Here is a 25,511-nt window from a genome sequence, read left to right as displayed (position 1 = left end):
CTCCTGGTTGACTCGGGCTTTAGGACTGAGGCCACCTCATCACCTGGAGCTCAGAAGGCAGACCCGTAGGGAGCCCCTTCGTCCCCACAGCAGGAACTGAGCCAACACTTTGGTACAGAAACGAGGGAAAACACTCCCTGATTTTTAATCTGACTTCCGATCACAGCGCAATGGGCGTCACACACTCTTCCAGACCCTGTGGTGGGAAACCCTGGGGAGGGAGGGGGCAGGGAGGAGGACAGCGACTCAGAATGGGAGCAGAAGGAATAAAAATCAAAGATCTAGGGTGTAGTGGGAGGGTGGGTAAGGGGGGGCGGCCAGGTGATACATTCCAACTGCTCCAATGGGGGCCAGCCAGAGGCCTGGGTCCCTCACCCTCACTTTAGGTGCCCCGGAGTGGGGGTAACGGCAGCAGGGCAGGTGAGATGCTGCCCTCCCTCACCCATGCCCCTGGTGAGTCAGAGGGCAAGGATGTAGGGGAGAAAGGGGGCAGCCCCTCTTCTTTACCCTCCCAGCCACTCCAAGGTGTGGGGGAGGGGAGCCACCTCCTCTGCTTCAGAGGGAGGCTCAGAGAGGGAAGGTCACTTGCCCAAAGTCACGCAGCACAGCAGGGACCGGAACCCTGATACTGGACCGCCCAAAGTCAGGGCAGTCACGGTGGAGCTGCGTTAGCCCCAGAGAGCGGAGAGGGCATCACCTGGGGAAGTGGAAGGAAGAATCAAAGCTTCCCTCTCACACTGGATCTGGATGATAAGTTAGCCACCCATGACCCCGTCCCCAGACTCCTCTCCATCACCACCCTGGGCTACCTGGTGTCCTGGTCTGTATGCCACAGCTTGGCTACCTCGGAGCTAGCTTGTTCTGTCTCTTTCCTAACAAGGGACCTCATTATCTTCCCACCAGAGCAGGGCTGAGGGCTCAGCCTCAAGACCTTGGCCTGGAGGCAGGGGAGCTCACACCATTTCTCCCGCCCTCCAAGTCCCCCAGTAATCTCCTCAGGCCACTCCCAGTGTCTTCGTTTCTTTTGTTATTTCTAAGTCGGTACAAAACTGACAGTGATCAGCTCTGGTGACGAGAGGTAGAAACTGGCCAGGCAGCTGGAGAAAACGGGGCGCTTTGGGTCAGGGCGTAGTGTCATCAGGTGTTGGGACAAGGGGGCATCAGATCCCAAGGGCCGCCATCTGGGGGTAGGAATGCCGGCATTATCGCCCCCAAGCACGGGAGCAGGGGGGTGCATAATTCTTTCTGTGGCTCTGCCCCTTCCCAGATTAATCAGGGTAGTCTGAGATTCAAGGCAGGGAGGGTCTGGGGCAGTCAGCTTGGGGTCAGATGGGGAAATAAGAATCTTCGCTGAAATAAACTGACTGCCCCCCCACCCCGCCCACCACCAGCCCCTCCCCCAACACCCCCCATCTGGCAGACCACCCAACCCAGAAGGGAATACAGGGCTGAAGCTGGCATCATGTAAATAAATCTATCATTTGGGGCATTCCCTCTCCACATTCTGTCAAGAAGAAAAAAAAAAATTTTTTTTAACCCAGGGGGTGAGCTGGCTTTAGGGTCAGGAAGGGGGTGAGGGGCACCCGGCAGGGACGGACCATCGAGTTAAGGCTGGAAGGTAGGTTGTTGTGTCTCTGGGGGGGCTGTTGGGCGGGGAGGTCTCCCTGGAAGGGGGAGAGCTCAGCCTTCTCCCCCTGACGGACCTTAGGACCTCAACCCTCGGACCCCAGTTGTGATCCGTGGGCCACCCGCATCTCTCTGCCCTGTGCCGGTGATGCTGACGGTCAGAAGGCTGGCCTCACCAAGAAGCTGCCAGGATCCGCGACAAGGGGATGGACGAAATGAGAGCCCTGTGAACGAAGCTGGAAGGTGGAGAGGGTGGGGAACCAACAGACGCGTGGGCGGACAGACAGACAGACACGGGGAAAGACGACGCGGAGCGATGACAAGACACCACACACACTCTCTGGAGAAGACGGGTGTGTGTAGGGGGTGGGGGGGGTCCGGCCAAGGCAGCACCACCCCACCCCCACCCTGCGTGTCCCGCGCGCACCGTGATCCCGGAGGGCGGGGTGCCCCTGGGGCCGGGCCGGGAACCGCAGGAACTACAGCACTAGAAGCGGCCGTCCCGGGGCGGACAGGCGCGGGAGTGGGGACGGGGCGCTGACGGAGACACCCTCTCGCCGCCCTCGGCCTCTCTCCCCCCACCGGGGGGAGGTGCGTGGCTGCGGGTGCGTCTCAGGCCCCACACTGGGCCGTCGGAGTTGTCCTCCCGCCCCGCGCCCAGCCGCATCACATGACGGCGCAGCGGTTGCGGCGCAGCGCGCCCTGGAAGCGCAGGGCGGCGTGCACGTGCTTGCAGCGCGCGCAGCCCACGCTCTTGAGCAGCTCGCTGAAGAGCAGCAGGATGTGCCAGTTGTACTTGGCCGAGCACTCCACGTAGCCGCACTTCCAGGTCTTGCGCACCAGGTGGGACACGTTCCAGCGCGGGATCACACGTCCGCGCTGCAGGTCCCGCTTGTTGCCCACGATGATGATGGGCGTCTCCGAGGTGCCGATCACCCTGCGGGGCGAGGTGGGAAGCCCGCTCAGCACCCCACCATCTCTCGTCTCACAACCCCCGGACCTAAGGTAGGGTGGGCTGTGCCTGATCCCTGTTAACTGCTACCATCCCTCCGTTCCAGGCGCAGCGCTATGACTGGCTTAAAAAAGATAGGTTATTTATGTTCTCCGCGGGACTTCCCTGGTGGCCCAGTGTTGTTAAGACTCCCGCTCCCAATGCAGGGGCATGGGTTCGATCCCTGGTGGGGAAACTTACATCCAGCATGCTGCGGAGCATTTATAATGATAATGTTCTCCCCATTGTACAGACGAGGAAACTGAGGCTGGCTTAGTTATGCAGCCCTGGAAGTCTCCTTCCCGGAGCCTCTGATCTTAACTACTGCACTGGACTAGCCAGCCCATGGTAAGGGTCCCAAAAGGGGTTAATAGAAACAGGGACAGCAAAATGGCTTGAGTGTGTGTTTAACTATGTGTGTGAGAACCAGAGGCACTTGACCTGCCCCCCGCACCCTTTTCACGGGAAGCGGCTGGCACAGGGGCATCCACTTAAGTGGCATTGGGGTGTATCTCAGCCCCTCACCTTGTCTCTAGGATCTGCTGGCGGATGGTCTTGACGTACTCAAAGCTGTCAAAGCAGCAGATGTCGTAGACCAGGATGTAGGCGTGGACACTCCGGAGTCCCCTGCAGCAGGTGTCTGCCCATTCCTGCAACACCCCCAACCACAGCAAGGTCAGAGCAGCCATGAGGGCTCCCTGTGCCCCCTGCCACCTCCAGCGATATGCAGCACTCTCAGCTGCCACTGCACCTTAAACCTTCCACACTCACCTGTCTCCAGGAGGCCAGGCCCCGGGCAGAATCCAAGTGCTCAGTGCTACACCTTCCCCACCTCCAAGCCAGGATAGGTCAGCTCACACTGTCTGACTTCCAGGGCCACCATCTGTCCCATGCATGCCTGGAGCTGAGTTCTGTCTGGTCCCATTTTGTGCCCCAATCTATCCATCCAGTCCTTTGTTTGATTACATTTATTAAATGCCTTTAAGAGCCCAGCCTTGAGCTAGTTGGACCTGTTGAAATCCTGTCTCCCCAGGCCTCAGCACAGATGCCTCCTCCTCCTCCAAGAACCCTTCCTGCAAGTAAAGGACTATTCTTTTCATCATCTATGTTCTTAGAACAGCTGCATGATACCTTGGTCAGAGCAATAGCTCTATATCTTCTCCATCCCCAAGTCCCCCATTCTGTTGTGAGCTCCTGAGAGGACCAGAACCCAGCCTTCCTCATTTTTACATACCTCCTCCCCCTTCCCATCAGGGCCTCACACCTGTAGGCTCTTAGAGGGCTCTTGGATGGCACGGCCTAGGCTGGAGAACTCTCCTTGGTCCTGAACCCCACCTGGACCCAATTCCTGCCTGTAACGCTGCTCTTAGATTGCTGCCTGAGGTGCCCCTTCTCTTTGCTTCACTCTGCCTTCAAGGTTGAGAAGCAGCAGCCCTGAGGTGAAAAAGGTTGAGACCGGATGCCTACTGGGGGCTGATTTAGACCAGGGCCCCAGGGAGATGGAACTTCCTGAACACCAGTGGCAAATTCTCCTGGAAAGGGCTGCAGCTCAAGTTGAACAGGCCCCTGGCAAGGCTGAGTGCACTAAAGGGAAGATTCCTTAAGAGATTAATTAGCCAATTAACCTGCCAGCAGATGAGAACTGCAAGGGCAGCAGAAGGCAGCCAATGTGTGGAAAGGAGGGGCTCCTGGAAGCTTGGTGAGGCAGAGACCTCCCAGGACAAGGAGGATGAGGATTTTCTCTAGGGACCAGAGCCCAGGAAAAGACTAGAGGGAGGCGCAGGCTTGTCTCCAGCACCAGCTTATGAGCTGAACTGGGGTAGGGACCAGGCTTGGAGGACTGCAGCAGGCTCTACACTGCAGAGAAGGATGAAAAGGGGAGACGATTGGGCGACAGTGGGGGAGAGTTAAGTCTGACTCCAGACAAGCGCTTTCCAACTCAAAGGCTTAGAAGCTGCTGCAGTGGATTCCTCCAGGGGGATGATGTGGCATCTTTTGTTTGTGCTGAGTTTTAACTTTGGTGCAGGGGGGAGAAGATGCCGAGGACAAATCCGAAACCACAGGAAACCAGGAAATAGCTTCTCAGGCCAGGATAGACTGTAGTCCGCTGGACATGGGGACCTCTGGGGGCTTGGGACCCCACGTGTTTGCCATTCCTCCCCCATCCCACTGCAAGGAGTAGTAATCAGTGGGAAGTGGGAGGGGTGGGGAAACAGCCAGAGAGGGAACAGCTCTCTGCTGGGGAGAGGGAACAGCTGCCAGCCTTCGAGGGTGATAGTCCCACTGCTCCCCCCAACCTGCTACCTCCTCAAGGGGGCCTTCCAGGCTGCCTCCCACCCACTCCTCTCTGGGGGTCCGAAGAGGCAGAGGAAGAAGCCTCCTGATTGACTGGGTTGTCCCTTCACCCCTGATTGAAGGGAGCAAGCAAGAAAGCTCAGCCTGCCTTCCAGCTAGCTCCGTGCATCATTCCAGATGGTAAAGGGCCATCTTGGGGCTGTGTCAAGACAGGGAAGGAGCTATGGAAACTGAGTCCAGTGCCAAGGACATGGGAGCTGAGGGAGCCACCTGGGTGCCGGCCGTGCATTTGCTGCTCACTCCTTTGGTGGGTCGCACATACCCTCTAACCTCCACTCCCTTCTCTGATAGGAGGAGAGGGACCACAGAAGCAACAGCTGAAGCTCAGGCCCTAGAAACGCCGCCCTCCTAGGCTGGTTCTCATCTGGCATTGGGGTTCAGACAGTAGCCACTGGGATTTCTACTATTTGTTCCTTGAGGCATGCGGATCCTGTCTCAGCATTTCTTGGCACCATGTCCCTTTCTTGTGCTCCAGGGGTGAAGTCTTAGAAATCCTTGGAGAGTCCAAAACTCAGGGTCCACCAGGAAGAAAAAGGCCAATGATCCAACAGAAAGATGGGTGAAGGCACTGATAGTTTTCAGATAAAGGAAAGCAAAGGCCCTTAAACATATGAAGAGATGATGCTCAACTTCGCTCATAATCAGAGATGTAAATAAAAAGTACACAGAGACTCTCCTAGCTCATTTTTCAGACTATCAAAAATACAAAAGTTTGACAATACACTCTCTGGTGGCTTTAGGGAAACAAGTGGTCATGTAACGTCTCTCAAAGGAGCACAAAATATGCACCTTTATATTAGGTTGGCCAAAAAGTTTGTTTGGCTTTTTCCGTAACACCTTAGGGTTAGGGTTATCTGTTTATTTTAAGGGAAAACATGGACAAACTTTGGCTAACCCAACAGAAGGGGAGGGGAATGTGGCACCTTTCTAACTCCAATTGCATTTATTATTTGACCTAGCAATGCCATTTCTAGAAATCGATTCCACGTGTATACCTTCCTATGTACAACATGGGGGCTTCCTTGGTGGCTCAGATAGTAAAGAATCTGCCTGCAGTGCAGGAGACCTGGGTTCGATCCTTGGGTTGGGAAGATCCCCTGGAGAAGAAATGGCAACCCACTCCAGTATTCTTGCCTGCAGAATTTCATGGACCAAGGGCCCTGGCGGGCTACAGTCCAGCATTGCAAAGAGTCGGACATGACTGAGTAACTAACACACACGTGTACAACATGACTGTTACAAGCCTATTCACTGTGGCATTGTTTTGAAGCCAAAATTTGGAAACAACCCACCTGTCCAGCAAGAGGGGATTCCACATATATGTCTCCAATGGAATACAGTATAAGTAAGTAAGTAACGTCGCTCAGTCGTGCCCAACTCTTTGCGACCCCGTGGACTGTAGCCCACCAGACTCCTCTGTCCATGGGATTCTCCAGGCAAGAATACTGGAGTGGGGTGCCATTTCCTTCTCCAGGGGAACTTCCCAACCCAGGGATCACCCAGGTCTCCTGCATTGCAGGCAGACGCTTTAACCTCTGAGCCACCAGGGAAGACCCAATACAATATTGTAATTAGCCTCCAATTAAAATAAATTAATAAAAAATAACAACACACAACATGAAAAAGTACAGCTAAAAACACTAAGACAAGTGAAAATAAATACTTAAAAAATTTTTTTAAAAAAGAATGAAGAAGAGATCTCTAAGTACAGATGTGGAAAGACCTCCAGGTTATAATGTCAAGCCAAAAAAAAAAAAAAACAAGGTGCAGGATAGTTTTTTTTTAATGCAAGAAGGGGAGTGGAATAAGAATACGTTTTCTTATTTGCATAAAGAAATACTGGAAGTATGAATTAAAAAAACCAATGAGAGTGGCTCTAGAGAGTGGAGCCAGAATCAGGGTGGAGGGCAGCAATGGGACTGAGATTTCTGAGTATGCTTTTTGTTTTTTTAAACATAAAGTTTGGGCTTTTAAATTGCATCTTACCAATTCTGAAATTGAAATTACAGGACTGGGGCGGAAGCTGAGCTTTCACTCAGACTACTGTTAGCCTCCTTTGGAGGAGAACAAGAACATCTGACCTTGAACCCACTGCCCTGACCACAGTGTTCCCCAGGGGTGAGGCGTGGACCAGGCTTTTGTCTTTGGTGCGGACACCCCTGGACCTGGGAGAGATAGGTGTCCCCGAGGTTGGACCAAGGCCCTCCTGCCTGGAGTTGCTGACACGATGCCAAGTATGAGCCCCGCTCCTCCCGCCCCCAGCAGCCCCATCAGAGAAATTACTGTATTTGCATAGTGACAACTGGCCAAGCTATAGCCCCTGCCTTCGGGGCCTCCTCTATGTTTGTCTTTCCTGGAGAAACTCTGCATTCTGGTCAGGGGCTTTTTCAGTGAGCCAACCCAACCCCCTCTCAAGCCAGACCTAGAGAGAGGGAAGGAGGACCCAGGTCTGCAGGCAGGACCCTGTGAGCCGGGGTCCTGGGGGCATCTGAATCCAACCCCAGCAGGAAAGGCTAGCCCGGGGGCCAGTTCTGAGCTCAGGGGACAGAGCATCACTTAAGAGAACAGGCCCTTGAGCAAGAGACCTCGTCGGGGTCTCTGGCCTCTGAGTACACACCTTTCCCAAGCCCCAGCCTTTTCTTCTATAGATGATGTGGGTCTGAGGCCATGGGAGGCAGAGCCCAGAATATTAATAGGCATCTGGTGCTCTCTTTCTCTCCACTGCCCCTCACCTGCCGAGATCCCATGCAGTTGAGACATCACCTCCCAGGACCCCCACCCTGCCACACCTGGTCGGATGGATGCCCCCATAAGGGTTGTCTTGGTTCCCCGTGTTCCCTCCAGTCATGACAGTCATCAATATAATTGCCTGTTTGTCTTCTCACCAGACTATGAGTTCCTTGAGAGCAAGGTGCTCTCTGTTTTGAGCGCCATTCAACCTCAGTGCCCACCACAGGGCCAGGCACACATTGAAAGTGAAAGTGTTAGTCGCTCAGTTGTGTCTGACTCTGCGACTCCACTGTAGCCTGTAAGGCTCCTCCGTCCATGGAACTCTCCAGGCAAAAATAACTGGAGTGGGTTGCCATTCACTTCTCCAGGGGATCTTCCTAACCCAGGGATCGAACCTGGGTCTCCTGCATTGTGGGCGGATTCTTTACCACCTGAGCCACATTCCTCAAATATCTGTTGGATGAACCGGTGCACAAATGAATGGGAACCCAGCAAAGCTCTTAAGTGGCAGGTGGTGCAGCGCGGAGCTCTCAAAGCTGGCAGCAGGGTCAGTGCCCAGCCCCTCCTCTGCCCTGGCCCCACGCCATGCCCCCCTACCTGCAGCGTGTTGACCGGGAAGGCGCTGATGGGCGGGAAGTCGAGGATCTGGAGGTCGTGCACGTGGCCGTTCATGACGACAGCAGGCAGGTAGAGGCGACGGGCGGTGGTGGGCACGCAGACCTCGCTGAACTCGTTGTACAGGAACTGGCGCACGATGGCACTCTTGCCCACACCTCGCGCCCCCAGCACGGCCACCCGGTAGGTGGAGACCATGCCTCCCACCCGGCTCCGCCACCGCGTCCTCGCCGCTGCCTGGGGCTCCCCCGGGCTGCATATTCCAGGGGCTGGGGGCTCAGCCACCGTCAGGACCCATCACCGCTGCCCCCTGCTTGCCCAGGGCCCTCTGCGGACTCCACCTGGCCTGTGGGGACGAGAGGCAGGCTTTGGTGGGCTGGCTTCTCCTGGACAGACTTCCTGCACTTTTCCACCTTGGGGAGCCTGCTGGAGTTGTTCTTGCCACTTGGGATGTCCCACCCTCCTTTTTCCAGAGCTCCTATCCCATCTATCCAGAACCTCCCCTTCCTCCCTTCTCCATTCTTCCTGCTATCCATCCCATTAGTGGGAATTGGCTTTCTTGACTTGTGTTATGACCTGACTTTTGGCCGGTCTGACTCCCAAACCCCAGGCAAGGCTGCAGAGGGGAGTGGAAGGAGCACTAGCTTTGTTTCAAGCCCCAGCTTTCCCACAGAGCCCAGGATAAGATGACACCTCGCAGTCTCCTGGTCCTCAGGGGTGAGACTGGGCCAGTGTGTCTCAGTGGACGTGCTCCTGCCATTTTCAGGGAGAGAGAAGTCTTTACTGAGCAGGACATTTTATATGCCTGGCTGCCAGGAGGTACTTGCCAGCAGCAGCCTCTCGGGACTACGATGACCCAAAGTGTGTTCCCCGCCATCTGCCACCTTCAACCCCTGCTGAGAACCCCTGGACTAAAGGATGGCTTTGGCTCTGGAGCATGACACTTGTTGAGCGGTTACTCTAGGTCAGCACGCCCATGTGGTTATCTTTGCTGTTGTTATTCAGTGGCTAAGTCATGTCCAACTCTGCAACCCCATGGACTGCAGCACGCCAGGCTTCCCTGTCCTATACTATCTCCTGGAATTTACTCAGATTCATGTCCATTGAGTCAGTGATGCTGTCTAACCATCTCATCCTCTGCCACCCCCTTCTCCTTTTGCCTTCAATCCTTCCCAGCATCCAGGTCTTTTCCAGTGTTATCCAAAACAATATTCCCAGGTGGTAGTTATTCCCACTTCGGAGAGAAGGCTCAGAGGGAGGAAGAGATGAGCCCAAGGCACACAGCTGGGAAAGACTTTCTACAATGTACTCCTTTCTACAATGTCGGAGTACTCCCAGCTTCCAAATTTAATGATTCTAGTTGGCGAAGGCCACAGGCCAAGGGCTGGGTCTAATTCTCTGGCAACCTTTGAGCTCGGCGGCCTGGCACACAGCAGGTGCCCAGGAAAGGGCTGCTATGGGGTTGAACCTTGCCCTGGCTTCAGTAGCTCCTTGCTTGCTCAGTTTCCAGTGAGTTTAGTGTGGGAATAAATCTCAGCTCTGATGTTTCCTAGCTGCAGGGCAGAGGGCAGATGGCCTGTCCAATCTGAGCCATGTTCTGCACACATATAAAGTAGGGTCATGAGCCCCTACTTCTGAAATAATTCAGGTAAATCTCTTAACCAGGTACCTTCTCTTTCTGTGGAGGATGGTGACCAGGGAAGCAGGTACATATGCCTGGGACTTCCCATCTGCTAAATGGGTCCGGGACAGATAGGTGTGCTGGGCTCTGATAGGGGCCACAGCCTCCAGCACGCGCGCACGCTTTCTCTGTCGGGGCGTGCCCTTTCCCCACGTGCGCAGCAGTCCCTCAGTCTGGCCTGGCTCAGAGGACCCCATCCATTGGGCATGGATGTGCGCACACAGCAGAGTAAACCAAGGGCAGGATTTGGGGTGAGACCCACCAGCTTGGGATCCCCTGCTCTGCCCCTCACCTACAGTGTGATCTTGGGCAAGAAACTTCACAGGGTGTTGTGAGGTTGAGCGTGCACGGTGCCTGCACAGGGGCGAGGGACCCTTCATTCATCAAAGGCTTTCCACAATCCCGGGGGGCCTCCTAGCCATCCCCAGTGGGTCACTGTGCACTGCTGCTCACATATATGTGTGTGTGTACAGTGCTCCCCCATTTTATTGAAGGTGAAAACAAAGATTCAGGAATGTGAAGACCAGGTAGCCCATTGAGCTATCAGTTAAGCCGAGGACCCTCATCTTTTTCCTGCCCCATGCAGTGTCCTTTTCCCAACAAGGGCTTCTCTACTTCTGTGAGCTCCCAACGTGGGGAAGTCCCAGCCCCTCCTCCCCCTAAACCCCTCCAGGGCCCTGGGCCCCTCAGGCATCCCTGGACCCTGTCAGCTTGGCAGAGAGCCTCAGCTGGGTTAATTACATAACCAGCACACGCTGGGGAGGGGGGCATCTTAGGGGAAGAAGAGAGGGCAAAGGATGCAAGAAGACTTCCGGCCTCCCCCTGGGTGTGGCAACTTAAGAGGTCTCTAGGCTGTACCCTACCTGCAGATTCTCCTGGACAACATACTCCCTTGCCCTGAAATCAACCCTTTCTGGGGGAAGAGCTAGGGAATAAAAGCGGGACAACAGTGCTGGAGCCAAGGAGCGGGGTGCAGAGACAGGCCCCTGGGTTGGGGACAGCCTCCTGGAGCCCAGCAGGCCCAAGTGTAGTCCCGTGCCTGACTCAGACATGACCGGGGCCCCCTCCCGCTTCCCAGGCAGGGGTCCTGGGTCTGAGTGTTTATTAATCCAACATCCCCAGCAGCGGGGGGTGGTGGTGGTGGTGGAAGAGGACTGTCCAGAGAAGCAGGGCCCAGGCACCCCTCAGCCTCCCTTCCCAAGGCCTGTACTCTGCAGTGAGTCTGCAGACGGCGCCCAGGGATAGACACTGGGGCCAAAGCCTGCTTCTGGTTCCCCTCCCGGGGGCCCGGACACCTGAGTCCCAGCCCCAAGCTGAGGGCTTGGGGGTGGGGGGTTGCAAGTCCCGTGGACCGAGGCACCACGTCGGCCCGCTGTTGGTGCCCATCACATTCATGTGGGAGTGGGTGGGTGGGTGCGTGGGGGCGTCGGAGGATGCTGGGTTCCCTACGACCTGATTGGTAGGAGCAGAGGGGCGGGGGGAGGCCGGAGCCCTGCCGGCTCTCCGCCTCCAGCACCTTGCAGGCACCCCCCCACCCCCCGCACCAGCGCTCACGTGGCCGCCCCGCGCCGCTTCCCTGCCAGCCTGCCGGCCCCCTCCTCCCTCCGCGTCCCTGGCCCCCATCGGCCCGGCCGGCCCCCCTCCACACCCCCACCGACCCAGCCCGGCCCCAGCCCGCCCGCCTCCCGCCGCTTACCCGGGGCCGTCCTAGCTGCCCCCAGCCCGGGCGGGCCGGCCGGCCGGCGGGGCCGCGCTCCCCCCGGGCTCCGGCGCTGCCCCCTGGCTGGCTCCCCGGCCCGGGGGGAGAAAGGTGCGGGCGCCCCGGATGCCCAGTCGGGGCGGGCGCGGAGCGGCGCGGGGCAGGTGCTGGACGCCGAGGGGGTAGCAAACCTCCTCCGGCCCCGCTCTCCCTCCGGAGCGCGCCGCCCGCTCGCGCCGGGAGGAAGAGGCGGCGGCGGGCGCGGAGCAGGGGGGGGGGCGTGCCCGGCCGGCCTTCCGCTGGGTCCCTGAGCCCGCCGTCTGCACCCGGGCGGCCCGGGACCAATTCTTCCATCCCGAGCCTCGACCTTCACCCCTTCTGACTCTCCCTGCGATGTGTTTAACTCCAACCTGGAGGGGCGGAAGAAGGGGACTGGAGAAGCCCTAAAGACTCTTGCTTTCTCTTGCTTCTCTCCATATCCCGCCCCACCCCACCGTCCCACCCCCACCACACACCTCAGGTTTAGGTCTCCTGTAACCCTTCCCTGTTCTGTTCTGGATGGGCGCCCACCGCGTGCTAGAGGACGTCGAGCCTTCTCTCTTCCACCCCGCAGGATAGTCACCGCCAAGGGTGGTCACTTTCACCCTTCACTGCCTCAGTGAGAGAACAGCGGAGAGGCCAGCGAAGCAAAGCTCATCCGCAGCCAATGCATGACCTCCATGCCCTGAAACGACTGCTCCGCTCTCCTCTCCAGACGAGGAGATGCCAGCGTTTGCCCGCGTCCAGGGCAGAATCGCCTGTATATTTATTCTAAAGAAATCGTGGTCAGGGTCATTGATCATAGGCAGCTAACAATTAAGATCAGGTACTATGTGCCAGACCGTGGGCTCCCACCTTTGCCTGTGTCTTCCAAGTTGACCCTCCCAATACTACGAGGTAGATTCTGTTTCCTCCGTTTTACAGGTGAGATAGTTGAGGCCGAGAGAGGCTGAGTGGACTGTTCTTACTGAAGTGTAAAATGCGGAATCAAAGATTGGGAGTCTGTAGCAGGGCAGCCACTGAGGAACTTGGCTGATGCTCACAGTTTAACCCTGAGACCAGAGGCAGACACAAGGCGCTCGTGTGTGCCCTGTGTGCAAAGTCAAGGTCCCGAGGGCAGGGTAGAGGGAACCGGCCAAGCAATGAGAAGAGTGGCAACATTCAAGGAAGGAGCCTTGAAAGAAGTAGAACTGGAGTGCCAGGGTGGGGAGGGCATGGACAAGGAAGGCTTCAGATCAGAGAATCTGGGGGCGATTCCAGGGCTTTGAGAAGGCAGTACAGGAACCAGACAGAGGGGGCTGGAAATACAAGAGGAGGCTGAGAGGCTGGTTGACGTGAAGTCACAAAGGCCTTGGTTGCCTGGTAAGGAGTTTGGACCTAGACCTGTCTGACTGGGGTGCATGGAGCAGTTTTGTAGCAGGCCAGCAACCTGGTCAGCAATGCAGGTGCAGGGAGGAGGAAGAAGCTGGGAGAAATCTCTCAAGTGTTTTTACCCTCGGACCCAACATCTCCCACTGTGTGACTTTCTATACTTTCTGGTATTCACGTGGGCCCCAGCTTCCGCCAAGAACCGTTTTCTTCCTCCCTGAGGGCTGAGCACCCTCCCTGTTGCTGCCCTTCCCTCTTCCGTCCAGACAGACAGCACAGTGGTTACAAGCCTGGGCTTCAGATCAAGCAGATCTAGATTTAGATCCTGGCCCTACCACTTACTCTGAGACTGAAGGCCAATTACTTGACCTCTCTGAACTCTATGCCTTATTTATAAAGTGGCGTTGTCCCCAAGGCACAAATGAGCCTGTGGTGTGTAGAGTCCACAATGCAGTGCCTGGCATGGAGTCTCACTGTGTGACCTTTTGTTTTTCTTTTGTTTTTACGGACACAGCCACCAAAAAGGAGGCTGAACAACCCCCTGGGAAAGTATTTCTGTTTATGCTAGGATGGCTCCCAGGTGCTGGGGTAAGGTTTTGAGAGGGGTCAGGGCAGCAGCTAGAAGCAAATTCAGGGGCCAGAAGAGCAGGGACCCCCTCCTCCAATGCCACTTTTGTTCTGGTGACATCAGGTTTCCGGGCCCTACGGGATTGCAATGGGGTCAACCAATAGACTCTTAATTTGATTAAATCGTCCAGGGCACCACCAGTCCCCCCACCATTTCTGAAAATATTTCATCCTTACTCTGCCCAAGGATCTCAGAATTTGTCTACTCCCCCAAGTCCATTCTAGTTCTGTTTCAGCCCAAGGAAACCTAGAAAAAAAAAAATCATTCAATGCTCACACACACTTTGCAGCCAGGCTTCTCAGAATTCTCAATTTAGCTCCCCTAGGGGAACACAGAGCCACAGGTTCATTACAGGGCCTCACACTGGCTTGCAGTGGTAAGTCATTTAAAACAATGTATGGATTGCTTTATATGAAACCTGGAATCAAGATTGCTGGGATATGCAGATGACACCACCCTTATGGCACAAAGTGAAGAACTAAAGAGCCTCTTGATGAAAGTGAAAGAGGAGAGTGGAAAAGTTAAAGCTCAACATTCAGAAAAAAAAGATCATGGCATCCGGTCCCATCACTTTATGGCAAATGGAAAAACAGTGGAAACAGTGTCAGACTTTATTTTGGGGGGCTCCAAAGTCACTGCACATGGTGACTACAGCCATGAAATTAAAAGACGTTTACTCCTTGAAAGAAAAGTTATGACCAATCTAGACAGCAATATTAAAAAGCAGAGACATTACTTTGCCAACAAAGGTCCATCTAGTTAAGGCTATGGTTTTTCCAGTAGTCACGTATAGATGTGAGAGTTGGACTATAAAGAAAGCTGAATGCCGAAGAATTGATGCTTTTGAACTGTGGTGTTGGAGAAGACTCTTGAGAGTCCCTTGGACTGCAAGAAGATCCAACTAGTCCATCCTAAAGGAAATCAGTCCTGAATATTCATGGGAAGGACTGATGCTGAAGCTGAAGCTCCAGCACTTTGGCCACCTGATGCGAAGAACTGACTCACTGGAAAAGACCCTGATGCTGGGAAAGACTGAGGGCAGGAGGAGAAGGGGACGACAGAGGACGAGATGGTTGGATGGCATCACCGACTCAATGGACATGAGTTTGAGCAAGCTCGGGGAGTTGGTGATGGACAGGGAAGTCTGGTGTGCTACAGTCCTTGGGGTCGCAAAGAGTCAGACATGATTGAGTGACTAAACAACATATATACATATATATATATATAGAGAGAGAGAGAGAGAGAGAGTTTTTTTTACCACGCAGGATGCAAGATCTTAGTTCCCTGTCTAGGAATTGAACCCATGCCCCATGCAGTGGGAGCATGGAGTCTTAATCACTGGATGGCCAGAGAAGTCCCTAAAGCATTATATCTTAAATCCCAACCCATTCAATTAATATAAAATGCAAAATTTGCCTGAATTTAAGATTTGGTTGGTTAAGTCATTTTGGTTCACTGAGTCACTTTGGGCTAAGGATTGTATGCTCCTTGGAGCCTGTTCACTTTTCTATGGTTAGGATTACCTTGGTGAAAAAAACCCGAGAGGCTCTGTCCATAGTCTGTGGCTCCGGTTCAGCTGAAGACGCCTGAGGTACACACCTAAGACTCCAAGGGATAGGATGCGTGAACCCACCTACAGCATCTCAAGCCCAGAGGACAAAGACCTGAACCTGGGACTCCGCCCTTGCTCCCTCAGAGCCGAGGATCCCACTGGCTTTCAGAGGCTGTCTGGCCAGATCCTGGGGCCTTTAACAGTTAAGTGGAGAGTGAATGAATCAAGAGAGGGGAACCCACAGGCTAGACTTGCACATTCTCCTCTAACACCTACCCAGTGGGAGAAGGTGGGGAGTGGAGTTCTCTCAGTCCCAGAGTGTTGGGGCAGTCCTGTCTCAAAATGATACTTCTGGAAATTAAGTCCATCTGGGTCTAAACAATCCCTGAATTAGCCTTCCCCTTGTTGGCAGCATCAAGAACGGCAGGGCAAAAGCTAAATGAGAAACTGAGATAGCAAGTTTGGAGCCAACTCGGAAACTTTTCAAGAAACATCCTTGTTGCTAATAACATGTCTGGGGGCTGGTGGGGATTCTAGGATTAGTGTTCAGGAGATAGAAATGGGTAACAACGGGGGAGGTGTGATCTTTCCCAAGTGCCACACCAGGTATTAAAATAAACAGGCTCTCTTGCCTCCTGGAGCTGGGGGTGGCAGGGAAAAGAAATCTGGGTCCAAGCAAAACCAGAAAAAGCATCAATGCCTGGGGTGGGAGTAGGAAGGCTCCAACCCGGAGTCCTCAGCTCTTCTGTGGCCTCAGAAGCGATGCACCTGAGAGCTCCGGGTTTCCTAACTTGGCGATCGGTAGGGGGAGGAGGATCTCAGGCGCCCTCAGGTGGAGGTCTCTCGCCAGTGTGCCCTGCTTCTGGAGACTGAACCGCACTGGGATGCAGGGGCTTAGCAAGGCTGGCCCTTGGCCTGGTGGCTCAGAGGAGTGGGATGAAGGGAAGCTGCAGTGAAGCAATAAAGACAGAGGGAGTCAAAAGATGTGGCTTCACCTCCTCTCACCTGAAAAATGGGGATAACACTCCCAACTCACGGGACAGGCAGGCATCTTGTGCATCAGAGTGCTCTGCTATTTTTCAGCTGCCACAAGAATCCCGTTACTCCAGACGAGGCAGTAGGCAAACAGGTGTCTTTCTCTGGCAGGGAGTCTCAACTCTGCACTTTTAGAAACACTTGGGGAATGTTTTGAAATGCAGGTTGTCCCAGGCCCTACCCAACTGGTAAGAATTGTCAGCCTTTCATGAAAGCTCTGGGGTGTGATCAATGTGCACCCAAGAGTTAAGAGCTTCTGCCCTAAGGATTTTCTTGGCCAAAACTGACATTCTTAGCTGGTGAATCCAATCAGATCTCAGTAAGGCCTATCCCTCATCTCTGACTCTGAACCTCCACAAAGACCATCCTGACCCCACTTCCCTGCCAGAGTTATTCCAGTTAGAACTCAGGCCAACTAGCCAGCACGTGGTGACAGCCCAAGAGTTCCTAGCTGCCAAAAGATAGTTTTCATGGTGTCTGAACATCCACGTAGTAGAAGCAGTTTCTGTGCGCAGCCCTGTGCACCTTCCCTACACTGACTGAGGCTCAGGGCATCTGGGCATGGGACTCCTCAGCCTCGCTCCCCCACGCCAGGCTGTGGGGGACTTCAGAGGCTGTCCACTCATCAGAACCAGGGCCAGGGCCTCCGGCCTGGCCACACCTGGCTCGCGTGTCCCCAGCCACACAAATGCAGGTGATTCGATCTGAACTCCTTGGGAAGCTTGATTGAAAGCAGCATTAATTCTATCCACTTGCGAACATGCAGGACTCCAGTGCAGATCCGAGACGCTTTTTATAAACGGATCAGTGAAACGTCCTGGGGAAGAGGACACCGACGAGAAGCTCTGCTGAGCTCCTTCTGCCCCTGTGCCTGGGTGGCTGGCTGCCCCTGGCCCATCTGCTCGGGTCCTGGAGGGGACCTGCCAGGGAAGATGAACTAGCTCCTCTGAGCACTGCCTGCAGCGAATGCCTGAGTGGTGATGGTGGTGGGGACAGCAGCGGGCGCGGGGAGACAGGAGCCTCTGAGGCGTGTGATGCTTCCTCAGGCCCATCTCCACATTTCATCTGGCTAAATCCCCGGGAGGGCCGGGCAGCCAAAAGCCAAGTTCTAATAGCGTGGTTATTAATACCCCATCCTTCCCCTGGCCCGCTGTGTTCTGTCCTCGAGTGTCAGTTCTGGGAACAAAGTACACAGCACAAACTTCATTTTGTGTAAATGAGAGTTTATTGATGAAGACAAAGTCAAGCTTCCCCCGCCCCCCACCCTCCCCCAGAACAGATCCCAACAACAAAAGAATGATAAGTTTTCTTAGGGCAACACTTACCCCCCTCCCCCTTCTCTCCAGTCCCAAGGTTTGCAATGCAGACACAGGAAACAGGCTCGGGCGAGGGCAGACACTCAGGGAATCTCTGACCAGCAAGAGTCCTGGGTGTGTGTGCGCTTGCCGTGCCCTTTGTGAGAGGCTGGGACGTTACAGAGACAGGCTGCAGCGGCGGAGAGGGGACTGCAGGGCAACCTCCTAGTCCCCCGTTCGGCCAAGCTCGAAATGGGCCCCGAGGGATACTGCGGTGGAGGTGACAGGCTCTGCCTCTTCAGGAGGGGGGTCCTTCTCATGAAGCAGAATCCCTCCCCAGCTGCTCAGGGGCAAACCGGGAGGGAGCCTCACCAAGGAGCGGAGGGCTGGCAGACCGGCCGGATCAGCTGTGAAGTCCAGCTGTTGCCCATGACTGCCGGGGAGGCTGAGGAGCTGGGTTTCAGGGGCGGAGGGGCACGTCTCGGTACCACCCCGTCTCGTCTGCTTACCCTGCCACAAGCCCTGCCGCCTGGACCTGCAGTCTGCTTTGAGGCGAGAACACTGCGCTTGGAGCGGGGCCCTTCTTCACTGCTTGCGTCGCACTGACTCCACGAGCAATCTCCCAGCCACAGAGCTTCACCCACCTGCTTTTCTATCCAACCTGGCACCCACCCCCACCCACCATCCTGTGCCACTTCCTGTTCTTCACGTGCCTGAGGGGTTCCTGTCCCTCACCCCAGGAATTCTTCTCGTGGAGAGAGTCAAGGCTTAAGAAACTGCTTTGGGGGACCTGCTCCCCGTAGCTTTCCAAGTGGTATGAGTCAAGGTCATTTCACTTCCAACATGGTTGCAGGGTAGTTTCTGCTGTTTTCTAGGGTTCCTCCTCCTGGATTCACTTTCAGGTCCAAGTCCCATGTGAGGTCTTGGACCCAGGCGCTTCTGATGAGAGCGGGGGCATCTGAGAAGCAGTCTCAGTCATGGACCCGGAATCCCCAGTGCTGGGCAGCAGCAGTGCCCACAGGTGAAACAGACAACCCTGCTGGACAGACTGGTGTTCCAGGCACAGAGCACTCTTTGACAGCCACACCCAATGTGTCCAGGGGGGCAGGGGTTCTCACGTTTCCTGATCTTTTGAGAGAAGAAAAGGACGACTTGGCCCTCTGAGGTGATCTCAACCGCCTGGGAGCCTAAGCAACACAAGTGCTGAGCGGGTGAGAGAGCCGAGCGATGACTGTGTGGCACCAGAAGCTCACTTTCTCCCCACACCCACCCTGCTGGCCTCCAGCACTGAGGGGCCTCCATTCTGGCATCAGGGTTTACCTTCAAGTCCCTGGACAGAGACTCTGCTGCCACCGGATGCCAATGAATGGAGCGCCAGAATCTGCGTGGAGTGTGAGGAGAGCCATAAGGAAGCAGGCACCGGAAAGGTAAGAGAAAGGCATCGAGGAAAGAAAGTCGATGAGAGGGTCCCGCAGTGAGAACTCTGATGGGGATTCGGAGACACAGCCCCCCACCTCTGCTACCGAACAGTCAACAGTCCTCAGGCGGTAACGTCCTGTTTGTCTTTTATCTTTTTCCTTTTTAGAAAAACAAGGTTGGATGAGTTGTTATTTCAAGTAAGTCTGTTTCAACTCTAAAACCAAGATTTTAGATGTCAACTGGACCTGAGATTAAATTAAATCCAGAGCAGGAGATGGGGGTGGGGGTGGGGGGCGCATTTTGATTCCTGAAATTCTTTCGTCAGTGTCATTCTCGGATTTGACCTCGGGAAAGGACTGTGTAAATTCTTCTTCTCAGCCTGGGTGCCTCAAGGCCCCATTTCCTACACCCTCTAGCACCATTCAAGGAAGACCACCATTCCTAGCTGCAGCGCATCAAAGGAGATGAAAATACAGGGCAGGAGGAATCACAGGAAAAGGAGTTTGGAGAGAAAAGAAAGTGATCAGGAACAAGGCTGCCACGAGGTGGCAAGAAACTGTGTCTCTTCCCTCCAGGACTGTGCTTCTCTCAGTTACACACTATCCCTCAATTTCTCGTATGTGCAAAAATATAAAACAATAAAGTGCAGTTTACGTTTCAGTGACACTTTTCCTTGCTTTAATATTTTTTGTTGTCTTTTTCTGCTTTTGAAACGAGGTCTCGATTACAAAATATCAAACTACACTCAAAACTGCAGCCACTCTAAGGACAGCATGGAGAAGCCCACAAGTGAGGACAGAGAGCAGCGGGTGGCACGAGGTGGGAAGTGACTGAAGCAGTGGTTACAGACGGTCACAGGAAGCTAAACTATCCAACAGGCGGTGCCCTAACATTAGCACAGGTTAGACTAGTCACTACCTTGGCGGGTAGCCTCGGTGTGTTCAGGTTCAGATTCTACATGGCGATAACAATTTCTTCCAGTTAAAGAGTTCTTGGCCTGCACCGATCACAGGGTGGCTGGAGGGCACCGGACCAGTCTATTAGTTTTTCAAAATGCTGTCGTAGACCTGATAGATGTACTGGGAGACCTCAGGAGCTCTACACTTCAGCGACAGCTGTGCGGAGGAAAAGGAGAAGGAAGATTATTAGCACGGAGGCTGGCATTCGCTCAAAAGGTATCCACGTACTCAGTTCAAGGAAAGCTCTTTCTGATACAAGGGGAGAAGGGCTTCTATCGTTGAGCAGCCAAACAAAGAGACCCTGCTGATAGGAGGTTCTGTGGGTTTTAGAATTTCAATTTAATCAACGTCAAGCTGTGCTGTGTTTCCACCCACATTCTACGTGGGTCTGCAAAGTTGGGAAATAATTCATAGGAAACACTGTAGGGGACAGATGCTTTCCTGCTTTGCTAGGAGTCACAGGGACCATAAGCAAGTGAAAAGGGAAGGGCTAAAACCCTTAACGTGCCGGTCATTTCATCTCTCTGTTCCAGTTTCTGTCTTCACAAGGATGGTTATCTCAGTCCCAATTCAGGAGGACGGATAACTAAGTAAAATAAAAGCAGGAGCTAGACAGCTCCAAGGAACTAGTCTTCCCTGTATTATAGAAGAGAACATACACTGCTAGCGAATGAAGATAAGAACCAACACAGGTTTCCCTTGTAGCTCAGATGGTAAAGAATCTGCCTGCAGTGTAGGAGACCTGGGTTCAATCCCTGGGTCGGGAAGCTCCCCTGGAGAAGGAAATGGACAACCCACTCCAGTATCCTTTGCCTGGAAAATGCCATGGACAGAGGAGTCTGGTGGGCTGCAGTCCATGGGGTCGCAAAGAGTCGGACACGACTGAGCGATTAACACTAACACTAAAGAGACATTTACCGAGTGTAACTGTACCATTTATGTCAACAGTGTTATCTTTCAGCTTCTGCCTCTTATTCAGGCTGGTCAGATACTTCTCATATCACTCTACTTGTCTATTACCACCTCTTTGTCTAGTCTAACAATTACCAAATTAAAATATTAAAAAGATTTCAATGCTGAACACTGAGATTTTCACTTTGTGGGTCAACAAGCGCAAAATTTAAACCTAGGTTCGGACTCCTGAATTGTACCAGATTAGGCAAATTCACCAGATTCACAATAACGTTAACAAAAGAAGCATATAAATTGCATTAAGAACCAGAACACTTAATCTCTGTTTTCTGTATTACTGACATCATCGCTTGTTTATTAAAGTAGATGAACAAAAGTTGTCTTTAACGATATACCATAAGATTTTACATTATCTTACCTCTTTATTGTCTTATTAGAGACTAAACAATTTAACCAAGTTCAAAGAGGTGAGAATATTTTTGGTAAAAATGTCAGGAAGATGATTGGTCAACCCTAAACTTCTTGAGAAAACTCACATCCTCAGAACTGAGTGAGATTTTAAAAATGCAAAACCAAGCCGAACAAAAAGAACATCACAAGAGGCTCTATTTAAAATTTACAGCTTTAATATACATTCTCTAAGGCATTTCTAGAACTGCTGCTCGACATCCATTAGGAAGACAGTGCTGATACACGTAAAACAAAGTGTATAACTAATTTTAGAATACAAATATAAATAGAAAACGCCCCCCACTTTGGTCCCAGCTGCCGCTCTAGGCCCTCCCTGCCTTTCTGCCCCTCCTCCAGCCTCTCCACTGTCAGTGTTGTAGACAGCTCTCATGGGAAAGTATGCGGGTTCAGAAGAGGAGGAGGAGAGGAAGCTAAAACCAGAAAGAACAGCTAAGGGAGTTAACTCCCAGACTAAAGAGGGGAGTAGTTCCTCCTCCCCCAAATACAGTTCTGTATTTTGTCACATCTTTGTAGCAGTACTGGAACTTCCAACCAGTTGGAGATCCACTTTTGGTTCACTAGTGATAAGAGAATGTTGTCTTCCTCAATAAAAGCCCAAGGTGGGCACTGGCAGGAGTCTAGACGCAGACAATTTGAGCTGCTCTTTGGAGGGGGGAAGAGAGGGAGGGGAGGGGAGGGGGGGGGAGGGAGGGTAAGAAGAGAAGGAAGAATCTCTTTCTCTGGACTGTTCTATTACCTCCCTCCTCCAGACACCCCAGCCTTTAACAACAGGTTAAGTTTAGGGTTAAATCCATTCCTTGCTTTCCAACAAGTACAGTTAAGACAAGCTGGAACACATTAAAAAAATTTTTTTTGGCTAATTCCTAAAGAAAGCAAGAAGGAAATGTACATAAAAAAAGAAGCTAAAAAATCTGATTTAGGACTATGGTCTCATTTTATATGGGAAAAGAGGTCTTTCCAGGATTTTAACTTTTCGAAGCACTAACCTACTTATGTGTCACATCTTTAACACCAACCACCGAGGAATGCCACCTACCTAGACTCGCCTCCCTTGCCTAGGTAATAAGCCAAGGACTTAAACATCTACTTCAGGTTTATGGCCTGGAACACATACTTCTTCACCTGGGACAAGTTATCTTTCTAGGTGAGAAAGAGCTACTTAGAGATTATGAGGGCTCTTCCCCCTGGGATAAACAAACCTTCTTAATGACATATAGTAAGGGGACAAAGGAAGTGATTTATCATGTAGTGTACTATTACTCTGGAGAAGGCAGTGGCACCCCACTCCAGTATTCTTGCCTGGAAAATCCCATGGATGGAGGAGCCTGGTAGGCTGCAGTCCATGGGGTTGCTGAGGGTCGGACACGACTGAGCGACTTCACTTTCACTTTTCACTTTCATGCATTGGAGAAGGAAATGGCAACCCACTCCAGTGTTCTTGCCTGGGGAATCCCAGGGACGGGGGAGCCTGGTGGGCTGCCGTCTCTGGGGTCGCACAGAGTCGGACGTGACTGAAGCGACTTAGCAGCAGCAGCAGTACTACTACTTGGCCATCAAAAAAAAAAAAAACCCAACAAACACCAAATGATTAATATATGCAATGACTTAAGACAGATGTCAAGGATATTATGCTAAGTGGGGAAAAAAAGTCTGAAAAGGATAGGACCTGACTTTATAGAACCCTCTCAAAATGACAGAATTATAGTAATGGCAAACAAACCTATCAGTGATCCCCACGGGTTAGGCATGGGGTGAGTCTGTAACTATAGAGAGATAGCAAGGAGGAGTTTTTTCATGGCGACAGAACAGTTCTGTTCCTGATCGTGGTGGTGATTATCACAAATGTGATAAGATTTCATAGTACTGTACACTCCTTAACCAAATAAACTAAAAATAATGATGTAAAAACTGGTGAATTGTATTATGGGTGTAAGATGTTCTCAATGAGGAAAATTCAGTGGAAGATATATGGGAACTCTATGTACCATTGTTAAAACTTTATGTGAGTCTTAAATTAGTTCCAAATAAAAAGGTTTTAAACATTTTAAATCAACTATGCAACTACTAAGAGGTCTTTGTCAAAATTCCCACTATCCTTAATGAACACAAAGAAGACAGGAAGTGTTCAGATATCTGAATTCTTAGCACAACTTACCTACCAACAACTTCTGCGATCCTGAATAAGATATTAATCATTCTGAACCTTGGTTTCCTTATCTGCAATCTAGGGGTAATCATGCTACTCTAATCTAGCTGAGATGGAATACTGCAGACAATTACATAATGAATGATAAAACACACACACACACAAATACACATACTTTGAGAAAAGTTCTAGGGAAGTAAATGGAGTTATTTTACAAGACCTGATTTTACAGTAGAAACCTGTCCCTCCAGAAGAGCAGACAAGGCTTTCTCTTTCTTGGGGAACTCAAGGAAAATGACAGGATAGTTTCTTACAAAAAAAGACAAACGACTGGCGGCAGCGGAGGTGGGTGGGAGGAGTGTACCGTTTATGGGAGAAGCCTCAAGTTTCTCAGCTCACAAATGCTTGGGCAAAAAAATCTAGTTAGATGGGACATAGTATCACTCACACACACACACACTTGTCCAGCTTACTTCAAGGGGAAACTAAAAATTTTCAGTTCAGGGTGGTACTACTTCCTTGATGTATGCTAATGAACACACATTTGCCTTAAAACTAAGGAATGGAGTCACAGACTTTTCTCGGCTAAATGGCCAAAAAGTTCACTTAATCTACTGATTATAAAGCTTTATCAGTTATTCAATTATTGAACCTTATTTTTCTTATCACTTTCCTTTCCCCTCATTCAAAACAGTGTACAAAAGCCTTGAACATAATAGAAGAATATGATATTTCCCCTATCCCAAGGGTTTTCTTATACTTTACAAAATGCAGATGACAAGCAGCATCTTACTGGGAGACGGTATTTTACAACAGTAAACAAATGGCCAGTGCCTAGGGTATTACGGCTATGCTGATTAACAAAGCAACTGGCTCCTCCCCTAAAAATAAGGCCAGGATTTCAATTTTAGTCCAGCGTGGCACTGAAGAAGTTTTCTAAAGTTCCCTTTCAGGCTATAAAAGGTGGGTCCCATTTTGCCTTAGTTTTTCAACAAGCATTTAGGACATACAATATCACTAAAGAGGATCATATGTACAGGCATTTTGACATCCTTACATCCAAAAGCAGGAATGAGCTTGAAATGAGCTACGAAAACAATCCTCTTAGCGGCCTGTTACAGTGTCACATGCACAGATACGCTAGATGAGCATTAACCGACACTGATGGAGCTGCAGGTTCTGTGAGCAGCTCTGTATATACCTGGAGGAGTCTGAGACACTCCAGCAGCCAGAGGCCCCTTCCTGGTGAATGGGGGCAGAACAAGGTCTTCTACGAATGCAACTGGGGACTTTTTTGACTGCTTGTTTTAGATATCTGGGGAGTGCAGCAACTCCACCAGGTCTTTCCTGGCAAATTAAAAAATGCTAAGAAAAAAAACGAAAGGGCTCTTACCTCCCTCCGTGAACCCATCTCACCCATTCTGAAAAAGGCCTTACCGTGTAATTGGGGTTTCCTGGTTGGATACGTAGCTCAGCCAAAATCCAAATGCCGTTAGTGAGCTTCAGGGATTGGTACAGCATGTCCTGCCCTTCCACATTCCTCTTGGCAATAGTATAAACATTGTTGTTTTGCAACTTGCTGGAAACAGTGTCTAGAAACACAGATTCAAAACACAACACCTTCAGTTACAATACCCAACAAGGAGGCCATGAGCCATGTGTGCTCAATTAGCCCTGATAAGCACCGTCACATGCATGTGAGCACATTTCAGAGAGCCCTTCTCCCACAAGAGAAAAGTGTGAGGAAGCTCTCCAAGTGCCTATGCACCACATTCCAGGCCAGAAAACAGAAGAAGGTGTGACTAAGCAGCAGTGTTTGAGAACTACCTGTGGAGATTATGGTGGGTCTAAGCCATTGGTACCCTTAAACTATTACTAGGAGCTAGACAGGTAAAAATGCACTGAAGTGGACAGAGACAGAAATGGGTGAATGTCTGACTGCCATGTTGGGATTCACTTCTGGAACGTTGGTCCCAGATCCATAGGGATA

General features: G+C 52.1%; 2 protein-coding genes across 4 annotated transcripts in view; both read right to left on the bottom strand.

Annotated features, from left to right (window-relative positions):
- Positions 1-108: 108 nt before the first annotated feature.
- RASL10B (RAS like family 10 member B) lies at positions 109-11,956 on the bottom strand. Its single transcript, XM_070390486.1, has 4 exons — positions 11,695-11,956; positions 8,300-8,663; positions 3,143-3,267; positions 109-2,563 (listed from the first exon to the last, which is right to left on the bottom strand). The coding sequence occupies exons 2-4, from the start codon at positions 8,513-8,515 to the stop codon at positions 2,293-2,295; spliced, it is 612 nt and encodes a 203-aa protein (XP_070246587.1). The 5' UTR covers positions 8,516-8,663; positions 11,695-11,956; the 3' UTR covers positions 109-2,292.
- A 7,370-nt stretch (positions 11,957-19,326) lies between these two features.
- The window catches only part of AP2B1 (adaptor related protein complex 2 subunit beta 1), a 111,365-nt gene continuing 105,180 nt past the window's right edge, over positions 19,327-25,511 (bottom strand). For all 3 annotated transcript variants that reach the window (XM_005899674.3, XM_070390482.1, XM_070390481.1), the window contains 2 exons: positions 24,959-25,113; positions 19,327-20,148 (listed from right to left, as the gene is read on the bottom strand). In XM_005899674.3, coding sequence (XP_005899736.1) covers positions 20,074-20,148; positions 24,959-25,113 — 230 coding nt within the window. In that variant the 3' untranslated portion in view covers positions 19,327-20,073. The remainder of the gene's footprint in view (positions 20,149-24,958; positions 25,114-25,511) is intronic.

Source organism: Bos mutus, chromosome 19, assembly GCF_027580195.1.
Source record: "Bos mutus isolate GX-2022 chromosome 19, NWIPB_WYAK_1.1, whole genome shotgun sequence".
NCBI classification, from domain to species: domain Eukaryota; kingdom Metazoa; phylum Chordata; class Mammalia; order Artiodactyla; family Bovidae; genus Bos; species Bos mutus.
Note: the sequence above shows the minus strand (reverse complement) of the source record. Positions and strands in the feature narration are given on the sequence as shown.

Coding starts and splice junctions, on each gene's coding strand:
- RASL10B (XM_070390486.1), bottom strand. CDS start 8,515: ATGGTCTCCACCTACCGGGTGGCCGTGCTGGGGGCGCGAGGTGTGGGC. Junction 3,268..8,299: donor TCCCGGTCAACACGCTGCAG/GTAGGGGGGCAT, acceptor GGGGTGTTGCAG/GAATGGGCAGACACCTGCTG. Junction 2,564..3,142: donor CAGCAGATCCTAGAGACAAG/GTGAGGGGCTGA, acceptor CTCGCCCCGCAG/GGTGATCGGCACCTCGGAGA.